Raw genomic sequence first — 25,949 nt, 5'->3', positions numbered from 1 at the left:
GGAGCATTTGACCTGGAGGGGGGGATAGTAGGAGGGAAAGATGGGAGCCCCCTGCTTTATCGGTTTGTTGGCAGTGGATGACATATTTCCTGCTGGTGTTATTGTTCCCACCAGACAACAGGCACCCTAGAGAATACTTTGTTACTGTGTGGGGTCAGGGTGGATGGGTGTGTTCAGAAACATCCATATCTGGTCAGACGTGACATTGTGCACATCCCCATGTCTGTCTGTGCTGTCTCCCAGGGTTTAAAGAAGCTGTACTCTGACTACGCTCGACACCACTTTGGAAACGAGAGGGTGTTCAGACTGGCCCTCTACTCAATGTTGAAGAAAAAGACCCCAGATGGATACTACCACCGAGGTCAGTTTCGGTGAGTAGAACCATGAGGCAGACTTCAAAAAAATGTGACTGAAAATGTGATCTGCTGTCCGCATTGACATAATTTAGAATTCAAAGAGGTGAACACAACGTTTTTTGCTTCAGACCTACTGTACCACTTCAATATCACATGAATTATGCACATAACTTGATTTACTCCAAAACTTGGGAGGTAAACTAAACCTGAGGGAAAGTCCAAATATCATAATACAGACTAATAGTGAGTACAGTGGGGATTTTCTTACTGGGATTTAATATTTATCCTAGAAAATTTTCCAGAACCAGTTCATATAATGTGATGTAGCAAGGGATGTTATTGTTTTTTAGCCTAGATTTTATTTTCAAACTGCCCCTTGATGTTACTGAATGGAATTCTTGCGGGTTGCTTTGTTTATATTTTGACCAGCAGAGGGAGTTTATCATCTTTTTTTAGGTGATTGTCTGTGAGGGCTGTGCTTTTCCTCTACATCATCTGGTCAACTCTTTACCCAGGGACTAACATTAGGAGGTTTAAGATGCTTGTTGTTCAGACCTGCCTTGATATTCATTAGAGGTTTGTTCTGACAATCAATAGACACTCATAATCAAGACACAATTGGTGGGGATTGTGTTTTGTGGCTTTTAGTACTTGTTTTTTGTTCAGATTCCCTGCTTGCTTTCTTTGGATGAATAAATGATTTGAGGATGATGTTCTTCTCTGGGAATAAATGTCCTTGTCAGCCGTTCACTTCGTGTTCTATTTTGACTGAGTAAACCACAGAACAGACCTTTTTCGAATTAGCCTAATTGTTTAAAAGCCCAGGAATGTTTACGTTTGGCCTCCAACTTCTGGAGATTTTGGTTTTTGCTCTTAAAGCCACTTAACCTTTACCGAACCTCAACCCCGTATCCGGGATCACCCCCCACCCCCCACACACTGATTAGCATAGCTAGCATAGCTTCACAAGTAGATAGTAGCATCTAAATATCATTAAATCACAAGTCCAAGACACCAGATGAAAGATACAGATCTTGTGAATAAAGCCACCATTTCAGATTTTTAAAATGTTTTACAGGGAAGACAAAATATGTAAATCTATTAGCTAAACACGTTAGCAAAATACACCACTATTCTAACTCCATCAGTTTCTTACTCCTTCAGGTGCTATCACCAATTCGGCTCAACTAAGATATTGATAGCCAATAACCTATAAAAAAAACCATCAGATGACAGTCTGATAACATATTCATGGTATAGGATAGTTTTTGTTAGAAAAAAGTGCATATTTCAGGTAGAAATCACAGTTTACAATTGCACCGACCATCACAAATCGACTAGAATTACTAGATAGAGCAACGTGTATGACCAATTTACTCATCATAAAACATTTCATAAAAATAGACAAAGCATAGCAATGGAAAGACCCAGTTCTTGTGATTTCAGACCATATTTCAGATTTTCTAAGCGTTTTTCAGCGAAAACACAATAAATCGATAAGTTAGCATACTACATGTGCAAACGTTACCAGAGCATCGATTCCAGCCAAAGAGCGCTATAACGTAATCACCGCCAAAAGATATTAATTTTTTCACTAACCTTCTCAGAATTCTTCCGATGACACTCCTGTAACATCATTTTACAACATACATATACAGTTTGTTCGAAAAGGTGCATATTTAGCCATACAAAACCGTGGTTACACAATAAAAATACTAGGAAATCAAGCCTCAATATGTCTGACGTCATCTATCAGAGTGATCTAGTTTAATTGAAAGCTAATCATATACTTGACTAAAAAATACAGGGTTGACAGGAATCGAAAGACAAATTAGTTCTTAATGCAACCGCTGATTTACATTTGTAAAATTATCCTTACTTTTCAATACAGGGTTCGCCAAGTGAAGCTATACCAAACAAAATGGCGAAATATGCGTTTAAAATATTTCGACAGAACAACAATTTATCATATTAAATATTGCTTACTTTGAGCTGTTCTTCCATCATATTCTTGGGCAATGTATCCTTTCTATGTTATAAACGTCTTTTGGTCGATAGATGTCCTCTGTCCTTCGAAATATCCACTAACGATCGAACGGGACCCCAAAACGTGTCCAAAGTTTCAGAGTGCACAACAAAGAAATTCCTCAAAATCGCACTAAACGGATATAAATTGCTATAAAACGGTTTAAATTAACTACCTTATGATGTTTCTAAGTCCTATATCGAATTAAATTACAGACGGATACATTTCAAGTTGATAACCGAGCCTGTGAAAATGGCGTCCGGAGGTCCCTTCCTGCGTAAGGGCGAGCGTCGAAAGGGGGGCTACTCTCACTCCTTGGTCTTTTATAACCTCTGAGAGCTACGGAGAAGGCCCATTCCACTTCTCATTGGTTACTGACATCCAGGGGAAGGCGGGTGCAGTTCGTGTCGTTCCATAGGATAGACAGAGACCTTAAAAACTGATCTGAAACCAGAGCTTCGCTCTCAGACCTTTCACTGTCTGTCATGGATTTCGCTGTAGAAAGAGTTCTGGGTCACCCACAGACATCATTTCAACGTTGTATGAAACTAGAAGGTGTTTTCTATCCAATATAATTAATAATATGCATATTGTACGAGCAAGAATTGAGTACTAGGCAGTTTAATTTGGAGACGACAAAATGCTAATTCGGAACAGCACCCCCTGTAGTCGCAAGATTAAACAAGCTTGGCAAAAGTCGAATGCACCCACGGTGAGGGATATATTGTCAGTGTGAGATCAGCTAGAGGCTTGGAAATGATTAGCCAGTACACAGAGCTGAGGAGGGAAGAAGCTTTGTGGGAACAGGGCAGCCTAATTCATGTGCACTGACTGTCCACTGTGTGCTCCTCTGGCTGTGTGTGTTAAGTCTGCTTTTTAAGACGATCAGGAACAAGTTCATTTTGCTTCAGATTGCTGTCTAACAGCCTGTGAAATTGGTGGTACTGGGAATAGACTTGTTCTGCATATCAAATATGTACCATCCCACTGGGCACAGACGTCAATTCAACGTCTATTCCACGTTGGTTCAACGTCATTTTATTGGAATGACGTGGATTCAATCAGTGTGTGTGCTCAGTGTGATATATGTAGGGTCTATTATGGTTTGGCTATAGCCTAGACCTTGTTCATCTGTAATTAGTTAATCCACAGAGCTTTTGGTTGGTCTACATGACTAACATGGAAATGTCTAACAGCATCCGGTTGAGAGCAACATGGCTCCAATAGAAATGCTATATTAATTCGCCTGGTACTCAGGGTTGGTCTGGAAGGACTCCAACTGGATCAGGAAACTGTCAGTGGCGGGCAGGCTATAAAGTGGAAGGGTGTTGATTTAGGAGAATGTGTTTGTTATACATGACAGAAATAGAACTCACCAATGCTCAGCTCCATGGCCAATTTCTAATTTGAATACAACCTCTAAACACACACAATTAAAATATGACTGATATTACGATGAAGATAGAATTGGGATTGGTGTGCACATAAACACTGGTGTGAGTTGATTAGTCCATATATAGTATATTATTCTCTTGTCTCCGTCAGCTGTGATTTGGACTCATGAAGGCTATGGTTGGGCAGCAGTGCCAGCTAGGCAAGCTCTCCAGGACTTTCCCACTAGATGTGTGTAGTTGGCAGCAGGCAGGTCGGGGGTCTCTCCCCAGCCCTCTGATCTCTACTAGCTGCTCCCAGCACTGGCCTAGGTCCTGTGTGATGGGGTGGGGACTGTGGGCCACTGAGCTGGCCTTCTGATGGGATGGCCCCACTCCCCTGCCCTGACTGAGTCAGACTGTGGTGTCACAGACAGGACACAGCACACTGAGGGTTCCCTCTCTCTCACCTCACACAAGCAGCCAGCTGTGAAGCCCATGTCAAGGAGCTGACATCACGGTTCAGAAACACTGTTGCCATACTCACCCTCTAAGGTTGGGCAAGAGGTTAACCCATGTATGTGTGTGTGAGACTTAGATTTGATAGTGTTACTGGGTTGTGAATATGAGGATGCTGCAGGCTGGTTCCTCTCATATTATGGATTATACGCTATTCATTAATCACTCTGCTTTTGAATAATTGACTTATTGCTGTCTGAGAAACTGCTATGTATTGATTAGGAAATTGATTTTAGGTTGACTGAATGTCATGTTGTTTTTAGTTGAATTTGGGGGGGGTGGTCGCACTCTCAATCTCGCTTGAAGGATCTACAATCACGCCTGACAAGGCCAATTAAATCGGCGTCTCGCTGGAAGCCCCACCTTCCACAGGTGATAAGCGTGATGCTCGGATTCATTCCTTCATTTCGGTATGAACAGAAACGATTCACGCCACTAAAACAATTGTAAAACAAGACGATCTTAGGTTGCACCAACTAAACTGTCCCATAGTGGTAGAGCCTATTGACCCCCTGGATGTTGTGTGCTGAATGTTGTACACTGAAGGTTGCCCTTGTTCTAATACGTTTTCTAATCACAATTAGTTATTTGATTTGCTGGTGCAATGAGTAAGATGGCTACGAAAACGACAGAGACGATGATGGCTAAGCCGGGTTCTGGGTCGAGATCATTTTCCCAGTCGTGCGGTTATAGCATTTCTCTGGAAGATACTCACTCACGATTTACAGAATGTGTAGTTACCAACGCTTCCTGCATCTCGGTCCCAGTCAAGGTCCTGGATGCTGGTACCTCGGCTGAGACCGAGATGCAGGAAGCGGAGTTGGGTTGAGTGGTGGGAGCAAATGTCTTGTCTGCCCATAGGACCGGTAGTATGTGGTGGCTGCCTGCACCCAACCGGCTCCTGTGCGCTCTGTCACCAAGTTACGGGAGGCTACTCAGAGGGCAGCCAGGTTCGGTGGGTACCCCCCGCCACCTGTCTGCCTCGGTCTAGCACTGCTTGCCTCTTCCTAGACTTGTTGATGAAGCGATCCGGTCCTATGTGGACTTTTGAGACCAGGCTAGCTAAACGAGCACTGCATAGTGTGCTAGCCAGGTTCCTGCCTCCCTATGGTGAAGTTGCTGGGGTAGCTCTTTTGTTTGGTATACTCGCTTAGTTATTCTAAACGGACCTTGCTGCGGTCAAAGAGGCTAGCTGGCCTAACTTATGCTAAAAAGCGTTCTGGGTAACGTTGGCTAGCATGCTTAACTTCTGACGAATAACTTACTAGCTTTCCCCTGGTGTTATGGCAACACAATTCATATTTTTAGTTCCTGGAGTTGGAGGGAATGAAGAAAACAACAGGGTTTGCATGCAGCCTCCAATCACTTGGCTGGGGTAAATCCCGGAGCGAGGGGCCTCCACAAAAAATGACTGCTCCCACGTTTGGCAAACGGGGTACTACGTCAGCCATTTCCAGAGCCCCCTGTGCCTTCAAGGTGCCAATCATGCAGGCTATACAGTCTCACAAAATCACAACGTATGTTGGACGCTTGTCCATGTTTAATGCTGCCTCGGTTACCCCGCGTTCCATGGTGTTCACAGGGTTCAAGGGGTATGTCAGTCTCCCCAGGGTGAGCGTGACAATTTGGGTCAGTGTCCACAAGGGGCCCCCCCTCCCCATAGGTGGCTCATTACTGGGATTTTTATTTTTTATTTCACCTTTATTTAACGAGGTAGGTCAGTTGAACGAGTTTTCATTTACAACTGCGACCTGGCCAAGATAAAGCAAAGCAGTGTGACAAAAACAGCAACAGAGAGTTACGTTGCACATAAACAAACGTACAGTCAATAACACAATAGAAAAATGTATGTTTAGTGCGCGCAAATGTAGGGAGGTAAGGCAATAAATGGGCCATAGAGGCAAAAATCATTACAATTTAGCATTGCTGATTCCTGCCTGTAGCTCACTAGTCGCTATGAGCTGTCTAGTGATACAGGCCATTAGCTCTATAGGCGATTAATTGTTTGGAGCGGAGTTGAAGGAATGAGCAGGGTTAGACACGACCACCCTATTATCCCAAACGCAGTCTTTGTGCTTCATATGAGCACCCAAATGAGCTGTCTGTCTCCAGCTTCAAGGAAAAGTCCACTGAAAAACTATCTTTTGGTATTTGTTTCACTAGTCCATTATTGACAGCCCGCTTCTCCTTCACCCAAATCCAGACAGCTGATGTTCTGAAAGAGCTAAAAAATCTGGATCCCTACAAATCATCTGGACCCTCTCTTTCTAAAATTATCCGCCGCAATTGTTGCAACCCCTATTACTAGCCTGTTCAACCTCTCTTTCGTATTGTCTGAGATCCCCAAAGATTGGAAAGCTGCCACAGTCATCCACCTCTTCAAAGAGGGAGACACTCTAGACCCAAACTGTTACACACCTATATATATATTCTACCCTGCCTTTCTAATGTCTTTGAAAGCCAAGTTAACAATTTTTTTGAATCCCTACATACCTTCTCCGCTATGCAATCTGGTTTCAGAGCTGGTCATGGGTGCACCTCAGCCACCCTCAAGGTCCTAAACGATATCATAACCGCCATCGATAAAAGACAATACTGTGCAGCCGTCTTCATCGACCTGGCCAAGGCTTTCAACTCTGTCAATCACCGCACTCTTATCGGCAGACTCAATAGCCTTGGCTCCTCAAATGACTGCCTCGCCTGGTTCACCAACTACTTCTCAGATAGAGTTCAGTGTGTCAAATCGGTGGGCCTGTTGTCCGGACCTCTGGCAGTCTCTATGAGGGTGCCACAGGGTTCAATTCTTGGGGCGACTCTTTTCTCTGTATATATCAATGATGTCGCTCTTGCTGCTGGTGATTCTCTGATCCACCTCTACGCAGACGACACCATTCTGTATACATCTGGCCCTTCTTTGGACACTGTGCTAACAAACCTCCAAACGAGCTTCAATGCTATACAAGACTCCTTCCGAGGCCTCCAACTGCTTTTAAATGCAAGTAAAACTAAGTGCATGCTCTTCAACCGATTGCCTCCCGCCCGACTAGCATCGCTACTCTGGACGGTTCTGACTTAGAATATGTGGACAATTACAAATACCTAGGTGTCTGGTTAGACTGTAAACTCTCCTTCCAGACTCACATTAAGCATCTCCAATCCAAAATTAAATCTAGAATCGGCTTCCTATTTCGCAACAAAGCCTCCTTCACTCATGCTGCCAAACATACCCTCGTAAAACTGACTATCCTACCGATCCTTGACTTCGGCGATGTCATTTACAAAATAGCCTCCAACACTCTACTCAGCAAATTGGATGCAGTCTATCACAGTGCCATCCGTTTTGTTACTAAAGCCCCATATACTACCCACCACCGCGACCTGTACGCTCTCGTTGGCTGGCCCTCACTACATATTGGTTGCCAAACTTTGGCTCCAGGTCATCTATAAGTCTATGCTAGGTAATGCCCCGCCTTATCTCAGCTTACTGGTCACCATAGCAACACCCACCCGTAGCACGCGCTCCAGCAGGTATATTTCACTGGTAATCCCCAAAGCCAACACTTCCTTTGGCCACCTTTCCTTCCAGTTCTCTGCTGTGAATAACTGGAACGAATTGCAAAAATCACTGAAGCTGGAGACTCATATCTCCGTCTCTAACTTTAAGCATCAGCTGTCAGAGCAGCTTACCGATCACTGTACCTGTACATAGCCAATCTGTAAATAGCACCCCCAACTACCTCACCCACATATTATTACTTACCCTCTAGGTCTTTTGCACCCCAGTATTTCTACTTGCACATCCATCACTCCAGTGTTAATGCTAAATTGTAATTATTTCGCCTCTATGGCCTATTTATTGCCTACCTCCGTACTCTACATTTGCACACTGTAAAAAAAAAAAAGTTTTCTCTTGTGTTATTGACTGTACGTTTGTTTATGTGTAACTTCATTTTGTCGCTTTGCTTTATCTTGGCTAGGTCGCAGTTGTAAATGATAACTTGTTCTCAACTTGCCTACCTAGTTTTAAATAAAGGGGAAATAAAATTGACATAGTCCTAAAATGCTTTGCTTGTTAGCAATCACATTTCCAAGATATGGAACTTTCAAAATAAATAAATCATCCCTGTATGTTGCATTTGAATCATATGGTGCTGTATTTTCTTTTACCTCTATTTTTAAAACTTATTATTGATTAATATACTGTATGATGCAGCATAGGCCCACCCACTGGGGAGCCAGGCCCAGTCGATCAGAATTCGTTTTCCCCCACAAAAGGGCTTTTTACAGACAGAAATACTCCTCAGCACACCACGTGATCTGCGGTTGTCAGGTCCAAATTAAAATTATATTTGTCACATACACATGGTTAACAGATGTTAATGCGAGTGTAGCGAAATGCTTCTAGTTCTGACAGTGCAGTAATATCTAACAAGTAATCTAACAATTCCCCAACAACTACCTAATACACAAATCTAAAGGGGTGAATGAGAATATGGACATATAAGTATATGGATGAGCGATGGCTGAGCGGCATAGGCAAGGTGCAGTATATACATGTGATGTGAGTAATGTAAGATATGTAAACATTATTAAAGAGACATTATTATTTAAAGGTGCATTGTTTAAAATGACTAGTGATACATTTATTAAAGTGGCCAGCGATTGGGTCTCAATGTAGGCAGCAGCCTCTGCATTAGTGATTTGCTGTTTAGCAGTCTCTCGGTCCCAGCTTTGATGCACCTGTACTGACCTCACCTTCTGGATGGTGGCGGTGTGAGCAGACAGTGGCTCAGGTGGTTGATTGTCCTTGATGGTCTTTTTGGCCTTCCTGTGACATCGGGTGCTGTAGGTGTCATGGAGGGCAGGTAGTTTGCCCCTGGTGACCCATTGTGTAGATTGCACCACCCTCTGGAGAGGGTTGAGGGCGGTACAGTTGCCGTACCAGGCTGTGATACAGCCCGGCAGGATGCTCTAGATTGTGCATCTGTAAAAGTTTCAGGCTTTTGGCGACAAGTCAAATTTCTTCAGCCACCTGAGGTTGAAGAGTCACTGTTCCGCCTTCTTCACCACACTGTCTATGTGAGTGGACCATTTCAGTTTGTCTGTGACGTGTACGCCCAGGAACTTAAAACTTTCCACCTTTTCCACTGCTGTCCCTTTGATGTGGATAGGGGGGTGCTCCCTTTGCTGTTTCCTGAAGTCCACGATCATCTTTGTTTTGTTGACGTTGAGTGAGAGGTTGTTTTGCTGACACCACACTCCCAGGGCCCTCACCTCCTCCCTGTAGGCTGTCTCGTCATTGTTAGTAATCAAGCCCACTACTGTTGTGTCGTCTGCAAACTTTATGATTGAGTTGGATGTGTGCATGGCCACGCAGTCGTGGGTGAACAGGGAGTACAGGAGAGGGCTGAGCACACACCCTTGTGGGGCCCCAGTGTTGAGGATCAGCGAAGTGGAGACGTTGTTTCCTACCTTCACCACCTGGGGGCAGCCTGTCAAAGTCCAGGACCCAGTTGCACAGGGCGGGGTTGAGACCCAGGGCCTCCAGCCTGATGAGCTTGGAGGGTACTATGGTGTTGAATGCTAAGCTGTAGTCAATGAACAGCTTTCTTACATGGGTATTCCTTTTGTCCAGATGGGATAGGGCAGTGTGTTTTGGCGATTGCGTAGTCTGTGGACGTGTTGGGGCGGTATGCAAACTGAAGTGGGTCTAGGGCGGCCGGCAAGGTGCAGGTGATATGATCCTTGACTAGTCTCTCAAAGCACTTTATGATGACAGAAGTGAGTGCTATGGGGCGGTAGTCATTTAGTTCAGTTATCTTTGCCTTCTTGGGTACAGGAACAATGGTAGCCATCTTGAAGCATGTGGGAACAGCAGACTGGGATAGGGAGAGATTTAATATGTCCGTAAACGCACCAGCCAGCTGGTCTGTGCATGCTTTGAGGACGTGGCTACGGATGCGTCTGGGCCTTGCGAGGGTTAACACGTTTAAATGTTTTTCTCACGTTGGCCACGGAGAAGGGGAGGGGGGGTGGTCGCAGTCCTTGTTAGCGGGCTGCGACGGTGGCAATGTATTATCCTCAAAGCGGGCAAAGAAGGTGTTTAGTTTGTCTGGAAGCGTGACTTCGGTGTCCCTGGCGAGGCTGGATTCCTTTTTGTAGTCCTTGATTTCCTGTAGACCCTGCCACATACGTCTCGTGTCTGAGCCGTTGAATTGCGACTACACTTTGTCCCTGTACTGGCATTTCGCTTGTTTGATTGCCTTGCGGAGGGAATAACTACACAAGAGAGATTAAAGTAGATGTCACACGTCAAAATTTTGATTGATGACCCTATGTGAACCTATGTGACCGCTATGTGAACCCTATGTCCTGATGACGTGTACATGTCCCAAGGGCTGCCGGTCAGGCCAGCCTGGTGGTTAGGTGGGGGCTGGTTGGGTGAGTAAGGGTCCCGTTGTCAGGTCAACCGGTAATGATTTATGACCCAAGCCTGATTGGGGGCTGGCTGGTTGAGTAAGGGTCCAGTTGTCAGGTCAACCGGTAATGATTTATGACCCAAGCCTGATTTATGACCCTATGTAATGATTGATGACCCAATGGCTTGTAGAAGGGTGCATGCCAATATTTGGGTTTCAGGTCAGGACAACGTGGTGGTTAGGGGGGTAGGGTTGTGGGGTAAGTAAGTGACCAGGTGTCAGGTCAACCTGTTACTGTTTCTCACGGTTTGGGGTGGTTAATGCCCCTTATAAAGCGCCTGAACAATACCTGTTTAAGACTGTACATGATAACCCCCCGGAATATTAAACAAAAATGACACCTATGCCAATTTTAGGGATGTTATGCTCACCATGTCATGAACTCGTTAGTTTGTTCCCTCTTAGCGCAGTCTGTCCCTCAGGGAAAAACATTTCTAGGTGGGCTTAAACAAATCTACAGTGAAACAAAAGTGTACATTTTACACATATGTTTATCGACTTTTAAAAAGACCACAGTAACATGACAGATATAGCGGAGATGCATGCTACACAAATCTGCTAGTGGATATTCAATGTACAACAATAGTCTTAGGTAACAAGCAATACGTGTTAAATATGAGCCACAGTCAATCATGACAGCCTCTTTAGGAAAGGCCTTTACTTATGACTTAAACAGATTATTTTTCTACCCATCTTATTCATTAAAGCTGGGGGCATACCCCAGGATTTACATACCGGACGGATTAGCTACCCCTGTAGGGAAAAACTTACGGAGCTTTTAGGGAGTGTGCAAGCGTCTTAGCGATCGGATAATGGTCAGGGCTAACCAGATCCCTGGATCTGTAAGAAAGGCTTCGTAAAATACCTTAATAATGTAAGGCTATAAAATGTATGTACTAAATATTTTGAATGAAATAAATGGTTTTAAAAGCAGAATCTTACCATGTCAGGAACTCTTTAGTTTGGTCACTCTTAGCGCAGTCTGTCCCTGAGAAAAGAAAAAAACTTGCGGAAGGCGCGCGTGTGTGTGCGTGCGTGTGCTGTAGTGGATGTGTGTGTGTTTCAAAAAACAGAGAAAAAGGGGTGGGGTGTGTGTTCAAAAATGCCCATGCATCTGCGCTCAAGGCTCTCTCTCTCTCTCTCTCTCTCTCTCTCTCTCTCTCTCAGTAAATGTTTTATCAACAGTTATAGAAATATTAAACAAGCCTTAGTTCAAAACATAATTTAGGTTTTAGGGTCTAATGTAGCAAGCAATACGTGTCAAATAGGGGCCACAGTCAATCATGACAGCCTCTTTATGAAAGGCCTTTACTTATGACTTAAACAGATTCATTTTCTACACATCTTATTCATTAATGCTGTAGGATAAATCAGGTGTTTCTAGGTGGGCTTAAACAAATCTACAGTGAAACAAAAGTGTACATTTTACACATATGTTTATTGACTTTTAAAAAGACCACAGTAACATGACAGATATAGTGGAGATGCATGCTACACAAATCTGCTAGTGGATATTCAATGTACAACAGGGGTCTTCTGTAACAAGCAATACGTGTTAAATATGGGGCCACAGTCAATCATGACAGCCTCTTTAGGAAAGGCCTTTACTTATGACATAAACAGAATAATTTTCTACACAGCTTATTCATTAATGCTGTGGGATAAATCAGGTGTTTCTAGGTGGGCTTAAACAAATCTACAGTGAAACAAAAGTGTACATTTTACACATATGTTTATTGACTTTTAAAAAGACCACAGTAACATGACAGATATAGTGGAGATGCATGCTACACAAATCTGCTAGTGGATATTCAATGTACAACAGGGGTCTTCTGTAACAAGCAATACGTGTTAAATATGGGGCCACAGTCAATCATGATAGCCTCTTTATGAAAGGCCTTTACTTATGACTTAAACAGATTATTTTTCTACCCATCTTATTCATTAAAGCTGTGGGCATAACCCAGGATTTACATGCCGGACGGATTATCTACCCATGGAGGGAAAACTTACGGAGCTTTGAGGGAGTGTGCAAGCGTCTTAGCGATCGGATAATGGTCAGGGCTAACCAGACCTCTGGATCTGTAAGAAAGGCATCGTAAAAGACCTTAATTATGAACGGTTATAAACTGTATGTACTAAATATTTTGAATTAAATAAATGGTTTTAAAAGCAGAATTTCACCTTCTAACGATAGGAATAAGTCCTTTCCTTCTATCACCAAGCATGCCCCGGAAAATGCCCATGCATCTGCGCTCAAGGCTCTCTCGCTCTCTCTCTCTCTCTCTCTCTATGCAGGGGGTCGTTTGAAACCAAGGTTTACACTATCCGGCAAAACAGATGCCTACCCCCCCAACAAAAATATTGTGTCTTACGCCTCCTAAACACAAAGGCCTTTCAAAAACTAATTGTTAGGTGGGCTAAAAAGTCATTCAGCCCAGCGATGTCGAGACCTCCCCACCCCAGCATCTAGATGCTAGCCCCCCGGAGATTTTAGAATATCAAAAGGTACCTAATGTTTAGACACCCCCAATACCATGTGTTTGAACCAAATACCATGTGTTTGAACCAAATACCTTAGGCTTCAAAGATAGCTGGGGTCTAGTCCTAAAAAAATAAAAAAATAAAAAACGACACCCCATGGCTCTGTAAACTCATTCCGTACTATCACGACTTTTGAGCCAAGATGGATCTTTCGGAAGGTGAGTTCGTGAAATAAATATATATATTTATATTATATATTATATATTATATTTATATTTGTATATCAGATTTAGGATGCGGGGACTTGTTTGAACATTGTGAATGTTATAGTAATATTAAACAGGAGTTATAGGGGTTTTAACCGATGACAACAATGATTATTTTATTTAAGTCAAATGCACATATTCATGTAATTTAAAACGTTCGCAGGATAAGCAACATTAAGCCAACGGCATCCCGGGGATAAAGGATATGGAACCGCCTTCGTTAGAAAGGAATTCCGAAGAGCAACGGATGGACACAGAATTTTACGAGATATCTATATGTCAACTGTATGTATTTTTTATGATAAAATGTACACCCGAAATCGAAAATCATACAACCCTGGAGGACATGATCGAAACGGAAGGGGTACCCCCGGAACATGAAGAGTAAAACATTGAATTCGGAAGATTTCCCCGCTTCAAATGACATTTCGGAGGTCTCTGATTTGCGGTTGTTTGTGATGGGCAGAAAACAGGTTAAGGAAAACTCCGAGGCTGAAACAACATTCAGTCATGCTATTCTAAAACAGGAAGACAACGATTTTTACAGATATTCAGAAACAGAGGGACAATAATTATCATTATAATTTGTTTTTTAAATATATTTTTTAGGCCATATGTTAAATGGACGTATTCGTATAAGTTAAAATGTATCTATTTCGTATAAATACATGTTAACATTATCTAACGTATGTATGATACCCCGAGGCTACAGGGCATAATGGATTTGGAACCGACAGATTTAGATGGGGATTCTCAGAAGCAAACTGCGTCAGGTCCTTTACGTGGCCCATTCACTAATACACTATTTTCGTCGTAAGTCCCCCTCCCCCCGACTAAGGAAGAGCAGATGAAACAGAGACAATTCTGCGGGCTTGTACTGAATGAAGGCCTTAACCGAACTCCAAACACAAGCCAGTAGCCCAGGACAGATAAAACGATAGTCGGTGAATCTTTCCTTCCTCATGGGACTTTTTTTGAAGGGGATGTGAATATTAGAGGTGATGTTTGTATATATATTATCTAAGAATGATTGGTATTAATTCTAGGCATTTACATGTATGTTTTTAAAAATGAAGGCTATTTATACAATGAAACATTGTTTTTATTCATACTGTTTGTAAACAATAGCTTCTGCCCCCTTAGGGTCTACTTGAACCGCTTATTAAATCAGACCTCTCAGACCAGAAAGATTGATTAGAAACCATGGCCGACTATATTCAATCTGTGATTAGAAATGATAATTAGAAGCTATGACAAAACTATGATCAAACTAGGATAATAAACTATGAACAACTATGAAGACAGGGCTGTATGTGTGTGAATGATGAGCTATTATTTAAGTGTGTAATATTACTCTCTCTCTCTCTCTGTCAGGCCATGAAAAAGACAAGAGATAGGACATTGACTCCTGAGTGTTGATAGGTCTTAGATTTTTATAGACAGGGTATCTGTAAAACACAATGTGACAACTATTGAAGATGCAAAAAGGGGTTTTCAGAAATATATATGGTTGACAGATTTGTATTAATATAAAAAGTAATATAAAAATGATTAGAATCTTTAGTATTATTATGTTACATGTGAGACATACCCAGAAATGTAAGCGTAGACAACTTACAAGAATGTGTTTACCAGGCCGTGATGAAAACATTTTAAAGGAGCTTTAATTCAAACATGCAAAGATATATATTTGATACAATTACCAACGTTAAAAACATTTGTTACAATATCCCAAATAATGTTTCTCGAACTAACACACTGTAGAGTTTCCTATTTACTAAAGAACAATAACTAAGACAAAACACAAAAAGTTGTAATACAATCAGTATACAAGTCATTATATATGGAAAACAGGTACATTTTGAAAGATTATGCTGTTGATGTGATTTTTTAAAATTCATTTCTTAATTTAGGATAATACGGTTTATTTTATACTTTACTTAAATTGTATTATTTATATTGCCTCATACCAGGCTAATACACTACCAAGCCATGCAAACAGCTAGGGACTTAACCCAGAACAGTTGTGGGTCTTTTTTTTTGGAACAATAAATGATCACGAATACCAATAGGCGTGATTTGATCCTCAAACCTATCAAGACATCCTATAATGCACAGACATATGCAAAACCATAAAACTCTGACAAGAAAACAATGCAAAATCTTAACATGACTACATGCACTGCCATTATTTTTTTTTTTAGTTACCATCCACCAATGGTTGAATTTGGTACTTTTTTCTATGTAGATGCACCGAGCCTCCAAGTGGATGGAGACATACAACAGGCTAAATTAAAATGACCCAGTATGTGAAAAGCTGGGGGTCAAAGGTATTTTTTATGTTTGGTTTTGGTTACAACCAACAGGGCTTCCTAACATTCGACATAACTAGGAAGCCTTATGCGGGAGATTAGAACTCAAAAGTAATAGGGGGTAAGAAAGATCATAAAGGTAATTTCATATTTCGGTTTAGGGGGTTAATAACTTTAGGGAAAACAATATTCACACTATGTGTATTATAAACATGTTAGAGAGCCATCACATCATGATGTAACAGGGCTGAGTGGCGATTCAAAGTACAACAGGAGGCTTCTGTAAACTGCAATACGTGTTAAATATGTTCTACATACAGCCAAGACTGAGTGGTTTCACAAACTCTCTTTAAAGGTTTTGTAAGAAAGTAGTAACAGGCCTCATTCAACAGTCTAGAGATTAACCTAGAGACACCAAAAACATCAACGTTTAGAGCAGCTTGGAGATTATTCCCCACATGTAAGGGGGGCAAAGAGTTGATTTACCTAACCCTGTACAAACCAAAGGAATTTCCAGAGTTAGCAAACCCTGACACTGGGTATGATAACTCTGACTCGTATGTCTAATGATTATTGTAGATGTTTACACCTGAGGGAGTTTACAGTAGGTCAATTAGATGTATAAATGCAAAGAGAGCAACAAATTGACCTACGTGACCTCAAAGGACAGCCTACTTTATAATAGAGAATGCATGGATGTGTACTGAACATGTACCCCTTATAAAACATAGCGATCTACGGTCAAATGCATCTAAAGTTTTTAATGAAGTGGCCGCTGCATTTAATTTAGATTACTTCAACATAGTCTAGAACCAGTAAGACCATTGATTGAATGATCTGCTTTGTGCTATTGAGCAAGAGGCCTGACCCATTTCTATGTAAGAAGCAGCATCTTTATATTATTTTTTATATTCAGCTTCTTAATTAACTAACACATAAATATTTTTTTTATTTTATTAAGTCAGCTTAACGTATATACTAGTACAACATATTAGGTACATACACTTAAATCATTAGAATTATTTTCGTATACTCGTGAAAAACTAAGTATATGTTGTTTTCACGAGTATACGAAAATAATTCTAATGATTTAAGTGTATGTACCTAATATGTTGTACTAGTATATACGTTAAGCTGACTTAATAAAATAAAAAAAATATTTATGTGTTAGTTAATTAAGAAGCTGAATATAAAAAATAATATAAAGATGCTGCTTCTTACATAGAAATGGGTCAGGCCTCTTGCTCAATAGCACAAAGCAGATCATTCAATCAATGGTCTTACTGGTTCTAGACTATGTTGAAGTAATCTAAATTAAATGCAGCGGCCACTTCATTAAAAACTTTAGATGCATTTGACCGTAGATCGCTATGTTTTATAAGGGGTACATGTTCAGTACACATCCATGCATTCTCTATTATAAAGTAGGCTGTCCTTTGAGGTCACGTAGGTCAATTTGTTGCTCTCTTTGCATTTATACATCTAATTGACCTACTGTAAACTCCCTCAGGTGTAAACATCTACAATAATCATTAGACATACGAGTCAGAGTTATCATACCCAGTGTCAGGGTTTGCTAACTCTGGAAATTCCTTTGGTTTGTACAGGGTTAGGTAAATCAACTCTTTGCCCCCCTTACATGTGGGGAATAATCTCCAAGCTGCTCTAAACGTTGATGTTTTTGGTGTCTCTAGGTTAATCTCTAGACTGTTGAATGAGGCCTGTTACTACTTTCTTACAAAACCTTTAAAGAGAGTTTGTGAAACCACTCAGTCTTGGCTGTATGTAGAACATATTTAACACGTATTGCAGTTTACAGAAGCCTCCTGTTGTACTTTGAATCGCCACTCAGCCCTGTTACATCATGATGTGATGGCTCTCTAACATGTTTATAATACACATAGTGTGAATATTGTTTTCCCTAAAGTTATTAACCCCCTAAACCGAAATATGAAATTACCTTTATGATCTTTCTTACCCCCTATTACTTTTGAGTTCTAATCTCCCGCATAAGGCTTCCTAGTTATGTCGAATGTTAGGAAGCCCTGTTGGTTGTAACCAAAACCAAACATAAAAAATACCTTTGACCCCCAGCTTTTCACATACTGGGTCATTTTAATTTAGCCTGTTGTATGTCTCCATCCACTTGGAGGCTCGGTGCATCTACATAGAAAAAAGTACCAAATTCAACCATTGGTGGATGGTAACTAAAAAAAAAAATAATGGCAGTGCATGTAGTCATGTTAAGATTTTGCATTGTTTTCTTGTCAGAGTTTTATGGTTTTGCATATGTCTGTGCATTATAGGATGTCTTGATAGGTTTGAGGATCAAATCACGCCTATTGGTATTCGTGATCATTTATTGTTCCAAAAAAAAAGACCCACAACTGTTCTGGGTTAAGTCCCTAGCTGTTTGCATGGCTTGGTAGTGTATTAGCCTGGTATGAGGCAATATAAATAATACAATTTAAGTAAAGTATAAAATAAACCGTATTATCCTAAATTAAGAAATGAATTTTAAAAAATCACATCAACAGCATAATCTTTCAAAATGTACCTGTTTTCCATATATAATGACTTGTATACTGATTGTATTACAACTTTTTGTGTTTTGTCTTAGTTATTGTTCTTTAGTAAATAGGAAACTCTACAGTGTGTTAGTTCGAGAAACATTATTTGGGATATTGTAACAAATGTTTTTAACGTTGGTAATTGTATCAAATATATATCTTTGCATGTTTGAATTAAAGCTCCTTTAAAATGTTTTCATCACGGCCTGGTAAACACATTCTTGTAAGTTGTCTACGCTTACATTTCTGGGTATGTCTCACATGTAACATAATAATACTAAAGATTCTAATCATTTTTATATTACTTTTTATATTAATACAAATCTGTCAACCATATATATTTCTGAAAACCCCTTTTTGCATCTTCAATAGTTGTCACATTGTGTTTTACAGATACCCTGTCTATAAAAATCTAAGACCTATCAACACTCAGGAGTCAATGTCCTATCTCTTGTCTTTTTCATGGCCTGACAGAGAGAGAGAGAGAGTAATATTACACACTTAAATAATAGCTCATCATTCACACACATACAGCCCTGTCTTCATAGTTGTTCATAGTTTATTATCCTAGTTTGATCATAGTTTTGTCATAGCTTCTAATTATCATTTCTAATCACAGATTGAATATAGTCGGCCATGGTTTCTAATCAATCTTTCTGGTCTGAGAGGTCTGATTTAATAAGCGGTTCAAGTAGACCCTAAGGGGGCAGAAGCTATTGTTTACAAACAGTATGAATAAAAACAATGTTTCATTGTATAAATAGCCTTCATTTTTAAAAACATACATGTAAATGCCTAGAATTAATACCAATCATTCTTAGATAATATATATACAAACATCACCTCTAATATTCACATCCCCTTCAAAAAAAGTCCCATGAGGAAGGAAAGATTCACCGACTATCGTTTTATCTGTCCTGGGCTGCTGGCTTGTGTTTGGAGTTCGGTTAAGGCCTTCATTCAGTACAAGCCCGCAGAATTGTCTCTGTTTCATCTGCTCTTCCTTAGTCGGGGGGAGGGGGACTTACGACGAAAATAGTGTATTAGTGAATGGGCCACGTAAAGGACCTGACGCAGTTTGCTTCTGAGAATCCCCATCTAAATCTGTCGGTTCCAAATCCATTATGCCCTGTAGCCTCGGGGTATCATACATACGTTAGATAATGTTAACATGTATTTATACGAAATAGATACATTTTAACTTATACGAATACGTCCATTTAACATATGGCCTAAAAAATATATTTAAAAAACAAATTATAATGATAATTATTGTCCCTCTGTTTCTGAATATCTGTAAAAATCGTTGTCTTCCTGTTTTAGAATAGCATGACTGAATGTTGTTTCAGCCTCGGAGTTTTCCTTAACCTGTTTTCTGCCCATCACAAACAACCGCAAATCAGAGACCTCCGAAATGTCATTTGAAGCGGGGAAATCTTCCGAATTCAATGTTTTACTCTTCATGTTCCGGGGGTACCCCTTCCGTTTCGATCATGTCCTCCAGGGTTGTATGATTTTCGATTTCGGGTGTACATTTTATCATAAAAAATACATACAGTTGACATATAGATATCTCGTAAAATTCTGTGTCCATCCGTTGCTCTTCGGAATTCCTTTCTAACGAAGGCGGTTCCATATCCTTTATCCCCGGGATGCCGTTGGCTTAATGTTGCTTATCCTGCGAACGTTTTAAATTACATGAATATGTGCATTTGACTTAAATAAAATAATCATTGTTGTCATCGGTTAAAACCCCTATAACTCCTGTTTAATATTACTATAACATTCACAATGTTCAAACAAGTCCCCGCATCCTAAATCTGATATACAAATATAAATATAATATATAATATATAATATAAATATATATATTTATTTCACGAACTCACCTTCCGAAAGATCCATCTTGGCTCAAAAGTCGTGATAGTACGGAATGAGTTTACAGAGCCATGGGGTGTCGTTTTTTATTTTTTTATTTTTTTAGGACTAGACCCCAGCTATCTTTGAAGCCTAAGGTATTTGGTTCAAACACATGGTATTTGGTTCAAACACATGGTATTGGGGGTGTCTAAACATTAGGTACCTTTTGATATTCTAAAATCTCCGGGGGGCTAGCATCTAGATGCTGGGGTGGGGAGGTCTCGACATCGCTGGGCTGAATGACTTTTTAGCCCACCTAACAATTAGTTTTTGAAAGGCCTTTGTGTTTAGGAGGCGTAAGACACAATATTTTTGTTGGGGGGGTAGGCATCTGTTTTGCCGGATAGTGTAAACCTTGGTTTCAAACGACCCCCTGCATAGAGAGAGAGAGAGAGAGAGAGCGAGAGAGCCTTGAGCGCAGATGCATGGGCATTTTCCGGGGCATGCTTGGTGATAGAAGGAAAGGACTTATTCCTATCGTTAGAAGGTGAAATTCTGCTTTTAAAACCATTTATTTAATTCAAAATATTTAGTACATACAGTTTATAACCGTTCATAATTAAGGTCTTTTACGATGCCTTTCTTACAGATCCAGAGGTCTGGTTAGCCCTGACCATTATCCGATCGCTAAGACGCTTGCACACTCCCTCAAAGCTCCGTAAGTTTTCCCTCCATGGGTAGATAATCCGTCCGGCATGTAAATCCTGGGTTATGCCCACAGCTTTAATGAATAAGATGGGTAGAAAAATAATCTGTTTAAGTCATAAGTAAAGGCCTTTCATAAAGAGGCTATCATGATTGACTGTGGCCCCATATTTAACACGTATTGCTTGTTACAGAAGACCCCTGTTGTACATTGAATATCCACTAGCAGATTTGTGTAGCATGCATCTCCACTATATCTGTCATGTTACTGTGGTCTTTTTAAAAGTCAATAAACATATGTGTAAAATGTACACTTTTGTTTCACTGTAGATTTGTTTAAGCCCACCTAGAAACACCTGATTTATCCCACAGCATTAATGAATAAGCTGTGTAGAAAATTATTCTGTTTATGTCATAAGTAAAGGCCTTTCCTAAAGAGGCTGTCATGATTGACTGTGGCCCCATATTTAACACGTATTGCTTGTTACAGAAGACCCCTGTTGTACATTGAATATCCACTAGCAGATTTGTGTAGCATGCATCTCCACTATATCTGTCATGTTACTGTGGTCTTTTTAAAAGTCAATAAACATATGTGTAAAATGTACACTTTTGTTTCACTGTAGATTTGTTTAAGCCCACCTAGAAACACCTGATTTATCCTACAGCATTAATGAATAAGATGTGTAGAAAATGAATCTGTTTAAGTCATAAGTAAAGGCCTTTCATAAAGAGGCTGTCATGATTGACTGTGGCCCCTATTTGACACGTATTGCTTGCTACATTAGACCCTAAAACCTAAATTATGTTTTGAACTAAGGCTTGTTTAATATTTCTATAACTGTTGATAAAACATTTACTGAGAGAGAGAGAGAGAGAGAGAGAGAGAGAGAGAGAGAGCCTTGAGCGCAGATGCATGGGCATTTTTGAACACACACCCCACCCCTTTTTCTCTGTTTTTTGAAACACACACACATCCACTACAGCACACGCACGCACACACACGCGCGCCTTCCGCAAGTTTTTTTCTTTTCTCAGGGACAGACTGCGCTAAGAGTGACCAAACTAAAGAGTTCCTGACATGGTAAGATTCTGCTTTTAAAACCATTTATTTCATTCAAAATATTTAGTACATACATTTTATAGCCTTACATTATTAAGGTATTTTACGAAGCCTTTCTTACAGATCCAGGGATCTGGTTAGCCCTGACCATTATCCGATCGCTAAGACGCTTGCACACTCCCTAAAAGCTCCGTAAGTTTTTCCCTACAGGGGTAGCTAATCCGTCCGGTATGTAAATCCTGGGGTATGCCCCCAGCTTTAATGAATAAGATGGGTAGAAAAATAATCTGTTTAAGTCATAAGTAAAGGCCTTTCCTAAAGAGGCTGTCATGATTGACTGTGGCTCATATTTAACACGTATTGCTTGTTACCTAAGACTATTGTTGTACATTGAATATCCACTAGCAGATTTGTGTAGCATGCATCTCCGCTATATCTGTCATGTTACTGTGGTCTTTTTAAAAGTCGATAAACATATGTGTAAAATGTACACTTTTGTTTCACTGTAGATTTGTTTAAGCCCACCTAGAAATGTTTTTCCCTGAGGGACAGACTGCGCTAAGAGGGAACAAACTAACGAGTTCATGACATGGTGAGCATAACATCCCTAAAATTGGCATAGGTGTCATTTTTGTTTAATATTCCGGGGGGTTATCATGTACAGTCTTAAACAGGTATTGTTCAGGCGCTTTATAAGGGGCATTAACCACCCCAAACCGTGAGAAACAGTAACAGGTTGACCTGACACCTGGTCACTTACTTACCCCACAACCCTACCCCCCTAACCACCACGTTGTCCTGACCTGAAACCCAAATATTGGCATGCACCCTTCTACAAGCCATTGGGTCATCAATCATTACATAGGGTCATAAATCAGGCTTGGGTCATAAATCATTACCGGTTGACCTGACAACTGGACCCTTACTCAACCAGCCAGCCCCCAATCAGGCTTGGGTCATAAATCATTACCGGTTGACCTGACAACGGGACCCTTACTCACCCAACCAGCCCCCACCTAACCACCAGGCTGGCCTGACCGGCAGCCCTTGGGACATGTACACGTCATCAGGACATAGGGTTCACATAGCGGTCACATAGGTTCACATAGGGTCATCAATCAAAATTTTGACGTGTGACATCTACTTTAATCTCTCTTACACAGTTTAAATTCAGACATTCCCAGACCTCTTTCCATGGTTAAATGCGGTGGATCTCGCTTTCAGTTTTGCGCTAATGCCGCCATCCATCAACAGTTTCTGGTTAGGGTAGGTTTTAATAGTCACAGTGGGTACAATATCTTCAACTTCTTTATAAACGCACTCACTGAGTCAGCGTATAGGTCGATGTTGTTCTCTGAGGCTGAACATATTCCAGTCCGCATGATCAAAACAATCTTGCGGACCAGCGTTGAATGGTTCTCATCACTGGTACATCCTGTTTAAGTTTTTGCCTATAAGACGGAAGGAGAAAGATGGCGTCGTGGTTGGATTTGACGAAGGGAGTGTTGGGGAGGGCTTTGTATGCATCGCGGAAGTTAGAGTAGAAGTGGTCGAGGGTGTTGCGCATGCGTGTAGTGCAATCAATATGCTGGAAGAATTTCGGTAGACTTGTTCTCATATTTGCTTTGTTAAAATCCCCAGCTACAATAAATGCAGACTCAGGATGTATGGTTTCCAGTTTGCATATAGTCCAGTGAAGTTCCTTGATGGCCTTCTTGGTGTCTGCTTGATGGGGAATGTACACAGCTGTGACTATAACTGACGAGAATTCTCTTGGTAGGTAGAATTGCCGGCACTTGATTGTAAGGAATTCTAGATCGGGTGAGCAGAAGGACTTGAGTTCAGTTATGATTACACAATGAGTCGTTAATCATAAAGCATACACAACCGCCAGGCCTTTTCCCAGAGAGGTGTTTATCTCTGTCGGTGCGATGCATGGAGAAGCCCGGTGGCTGAACTGATTCTGACAGCATATTCCGAGAGAGCCATGTGTCCGTGAAACAGTATGTTACAATCTGACTCTTTGGAAGGCAACCCTTGCTCGAATTTCGTCTACCTTGTTGTCAAGAGACAGGACATTGGCTAGTAGTATACTCGTGCACTTCGCACACCGCTCCCGTCTACGGGGACTGGCCAGGTGTCCGCTTCGTCTGCGGCTTCGTTGTTTTGGATCGCCTACTGAAATTACCTCCGTTGTCCTGGGTGGTGGTCCAAACAGAGGTCTCCGCTTCGGGAAAGTTGTATTCCTGGTCGTAATGTTGGTAAGTTGAAGTTGTTCTCATATCCAGTAGTTCTTCCCGGCTGTATGTAATAAGACTTAAGATTTCCTGGGGTAACAATGTAAGAAATTATACATTAAAAAATATTTTATTTGTATTTTTTATTACTGCGTAGTTTCCTAAGAACTCGAAGCGAGGCGACCATCTCTGTCGGTGCCATACCATTCACCTGACAGGTGTGGGAAGCTGATTAAACAGCATGCTCATTACACAGGTGCACCTTTTGCTGGAGACAAAAGGCCACTGTAAAATGTGCAGTTTTGTCACAACACAATGCCACGGATGTCTCCAGTTTTGATGGAGCGTGCAATTGGCATGCTGACTGCAGGAATGTCCACCAGAGCTGCTGCCAGATAATTAAATGTTAATTTCTCTGCCATATGCCACCTCCAACGTCCTTTTAGGTAATTTGGCAGTATGTCCAACCGGCCTCACAACCGCAGATCACATGTAACCAGCCCAGGACCTCCACATCCGGCTTCTTCACCTACGGACAGCTGATGAAGCTGTGGGTTTGCACAACCAAAGAATTTCTGCAAAAACTGTCAAACCGTCTCAGGGAAGCTCATCTGTTTTACTCGTCGTCCTCACCAGGGTCTTGACCTGACTGCAATTTGGCGTCGTAACCAACTTCAGTGGTCAAATGCTCACCTTCGATGACCACTGGCACGCTGGAGAACTGTGCTCTTCAGGGATGACTCCCGGTTTCAACTGGAACGGGCAGATTTGGGCGAGCAGTTTGCTGATGTCAATGTTGTGAACAGAGTGCCCCATGGTGGCGGTGTGGTTATGGTATGGGCAGGCATAAGCTACGGACAATGAACACAATTGCATTTTATTGATGGCTATTTGAATGCTCAGAGATACCGTGACGAGATCCTGAGGCCCATTGTTGTTCCATTTATCCGCCGCCATCACATGTCACAAGGATCTGTATGCAATTCCTGTAAGCTGAAAATATCCCAGTTCTCCCATGGCCTGCATACTCACCAGACATGTTACCCATTAAGCACGTTTGGGATTCTCTGGATCGACATGTACAACAGCGTGTTCCAGTTCCCGCCAATATACAGCAACTTCGCACAGCCATTGAAGAGGAGTGGGACAACATTCCACAGGCCACAATCAACAGCCTGATCAACTCTATGCGATGGAGACGTGTTGCGTCGCATGAGGCAAATGGTGGCCCACCAGATACTAACGTGTTTTTTTTTTTTTGGAAGGTATCTGATCAACAAATGCATATCTGTATTCCCAGTCATGTGAAATCAATAGATTAGGGCCTCAATTGATTTCAATTGACTGCTTTACTTTTATGAACTCAAACTTAGTACAATCTTTGAAATTGTTGCATTTAATATTTTTCAGTATATTATATGCTATTGATACTATTGATTCCACTACCCACTTTATATATGTAAATACAGTCTATTACTGTCTACTGGATGCTTCCTCTTCTACCTCTTATTTTATTAATTTAATGTACTGTATTGTTGAGGGAGCTTGCGCATAAGTATTTTGCTGCACCTTTTACACCTGCTGTAAACTGTGACGAATACATTTGATTTTGTCAGCGGACTAGCGGTAGGTAGTGTGGGTGAATGTGGCGAGAGGAGCGTGCTACTGATAACTTTTTTTATTATAAACTGGGTGGTTCGAG

The 25,949-nt window shown here is 41.1% G+C and overlaps 1 protein-coding gene and 1 long non-coding RNA gene across 2 annotated transcripts in view; both read left to right on the top strand.

The window, feature by feature from the left end:
* Positions 1 to 214: 214 nt before the first annotated feature.
* The window catches only part of LOC120023895 (A-kinase anchor protein 7 isoforms alpha and beta-like), a 45,741-nt gene continuing 20,006 nt past the window's right edge, over positions 215 to 25,949 (top strand). Inside the window, exon 1 of the mRNA XM_038967996.1 lies at positions 215 to 371. Coding sequence (XP_038823924.1) covers positions 344 to 371 — 28 coding nt within the window. The 5' untranslated portion in view covers positions 215 to 343. The remainder of the gene's footprint in view (positions 372 to 25,949) is intronic.
* LOC120023896 lies at positions 21,985 to 22,608 on the top strand. Its single transcript, XR_005472795.1, has 3 exons — positions 21,985 to 22,031; positions 22,134 to 22,202; positions 22,520 to 22,608. It is a non-coding gene; the product is annotated as an uncharacterized LOC120023896 (long non-coding RNA).

The sequence above is a fragment of the Salvelinus namaycush genome, chromosome 29, assembly GCF_016432855.1.
Source record: "Salvelinus namaycush isolate Seneca chromosome 29, SaNama_1.0, whole genome shotgun sequence".
NCBI lineage: Eukaryota > Metazoa > Chordata > Actinopteri > Salmoniformes > Salmonidae > Salvelinus > Salvelinus namaycush.
The sequence above is the reverse complement of the archived record's forward strand: the minus strand, read 5'-3'. Positions and strand labels throughout refer to the sequence as shown.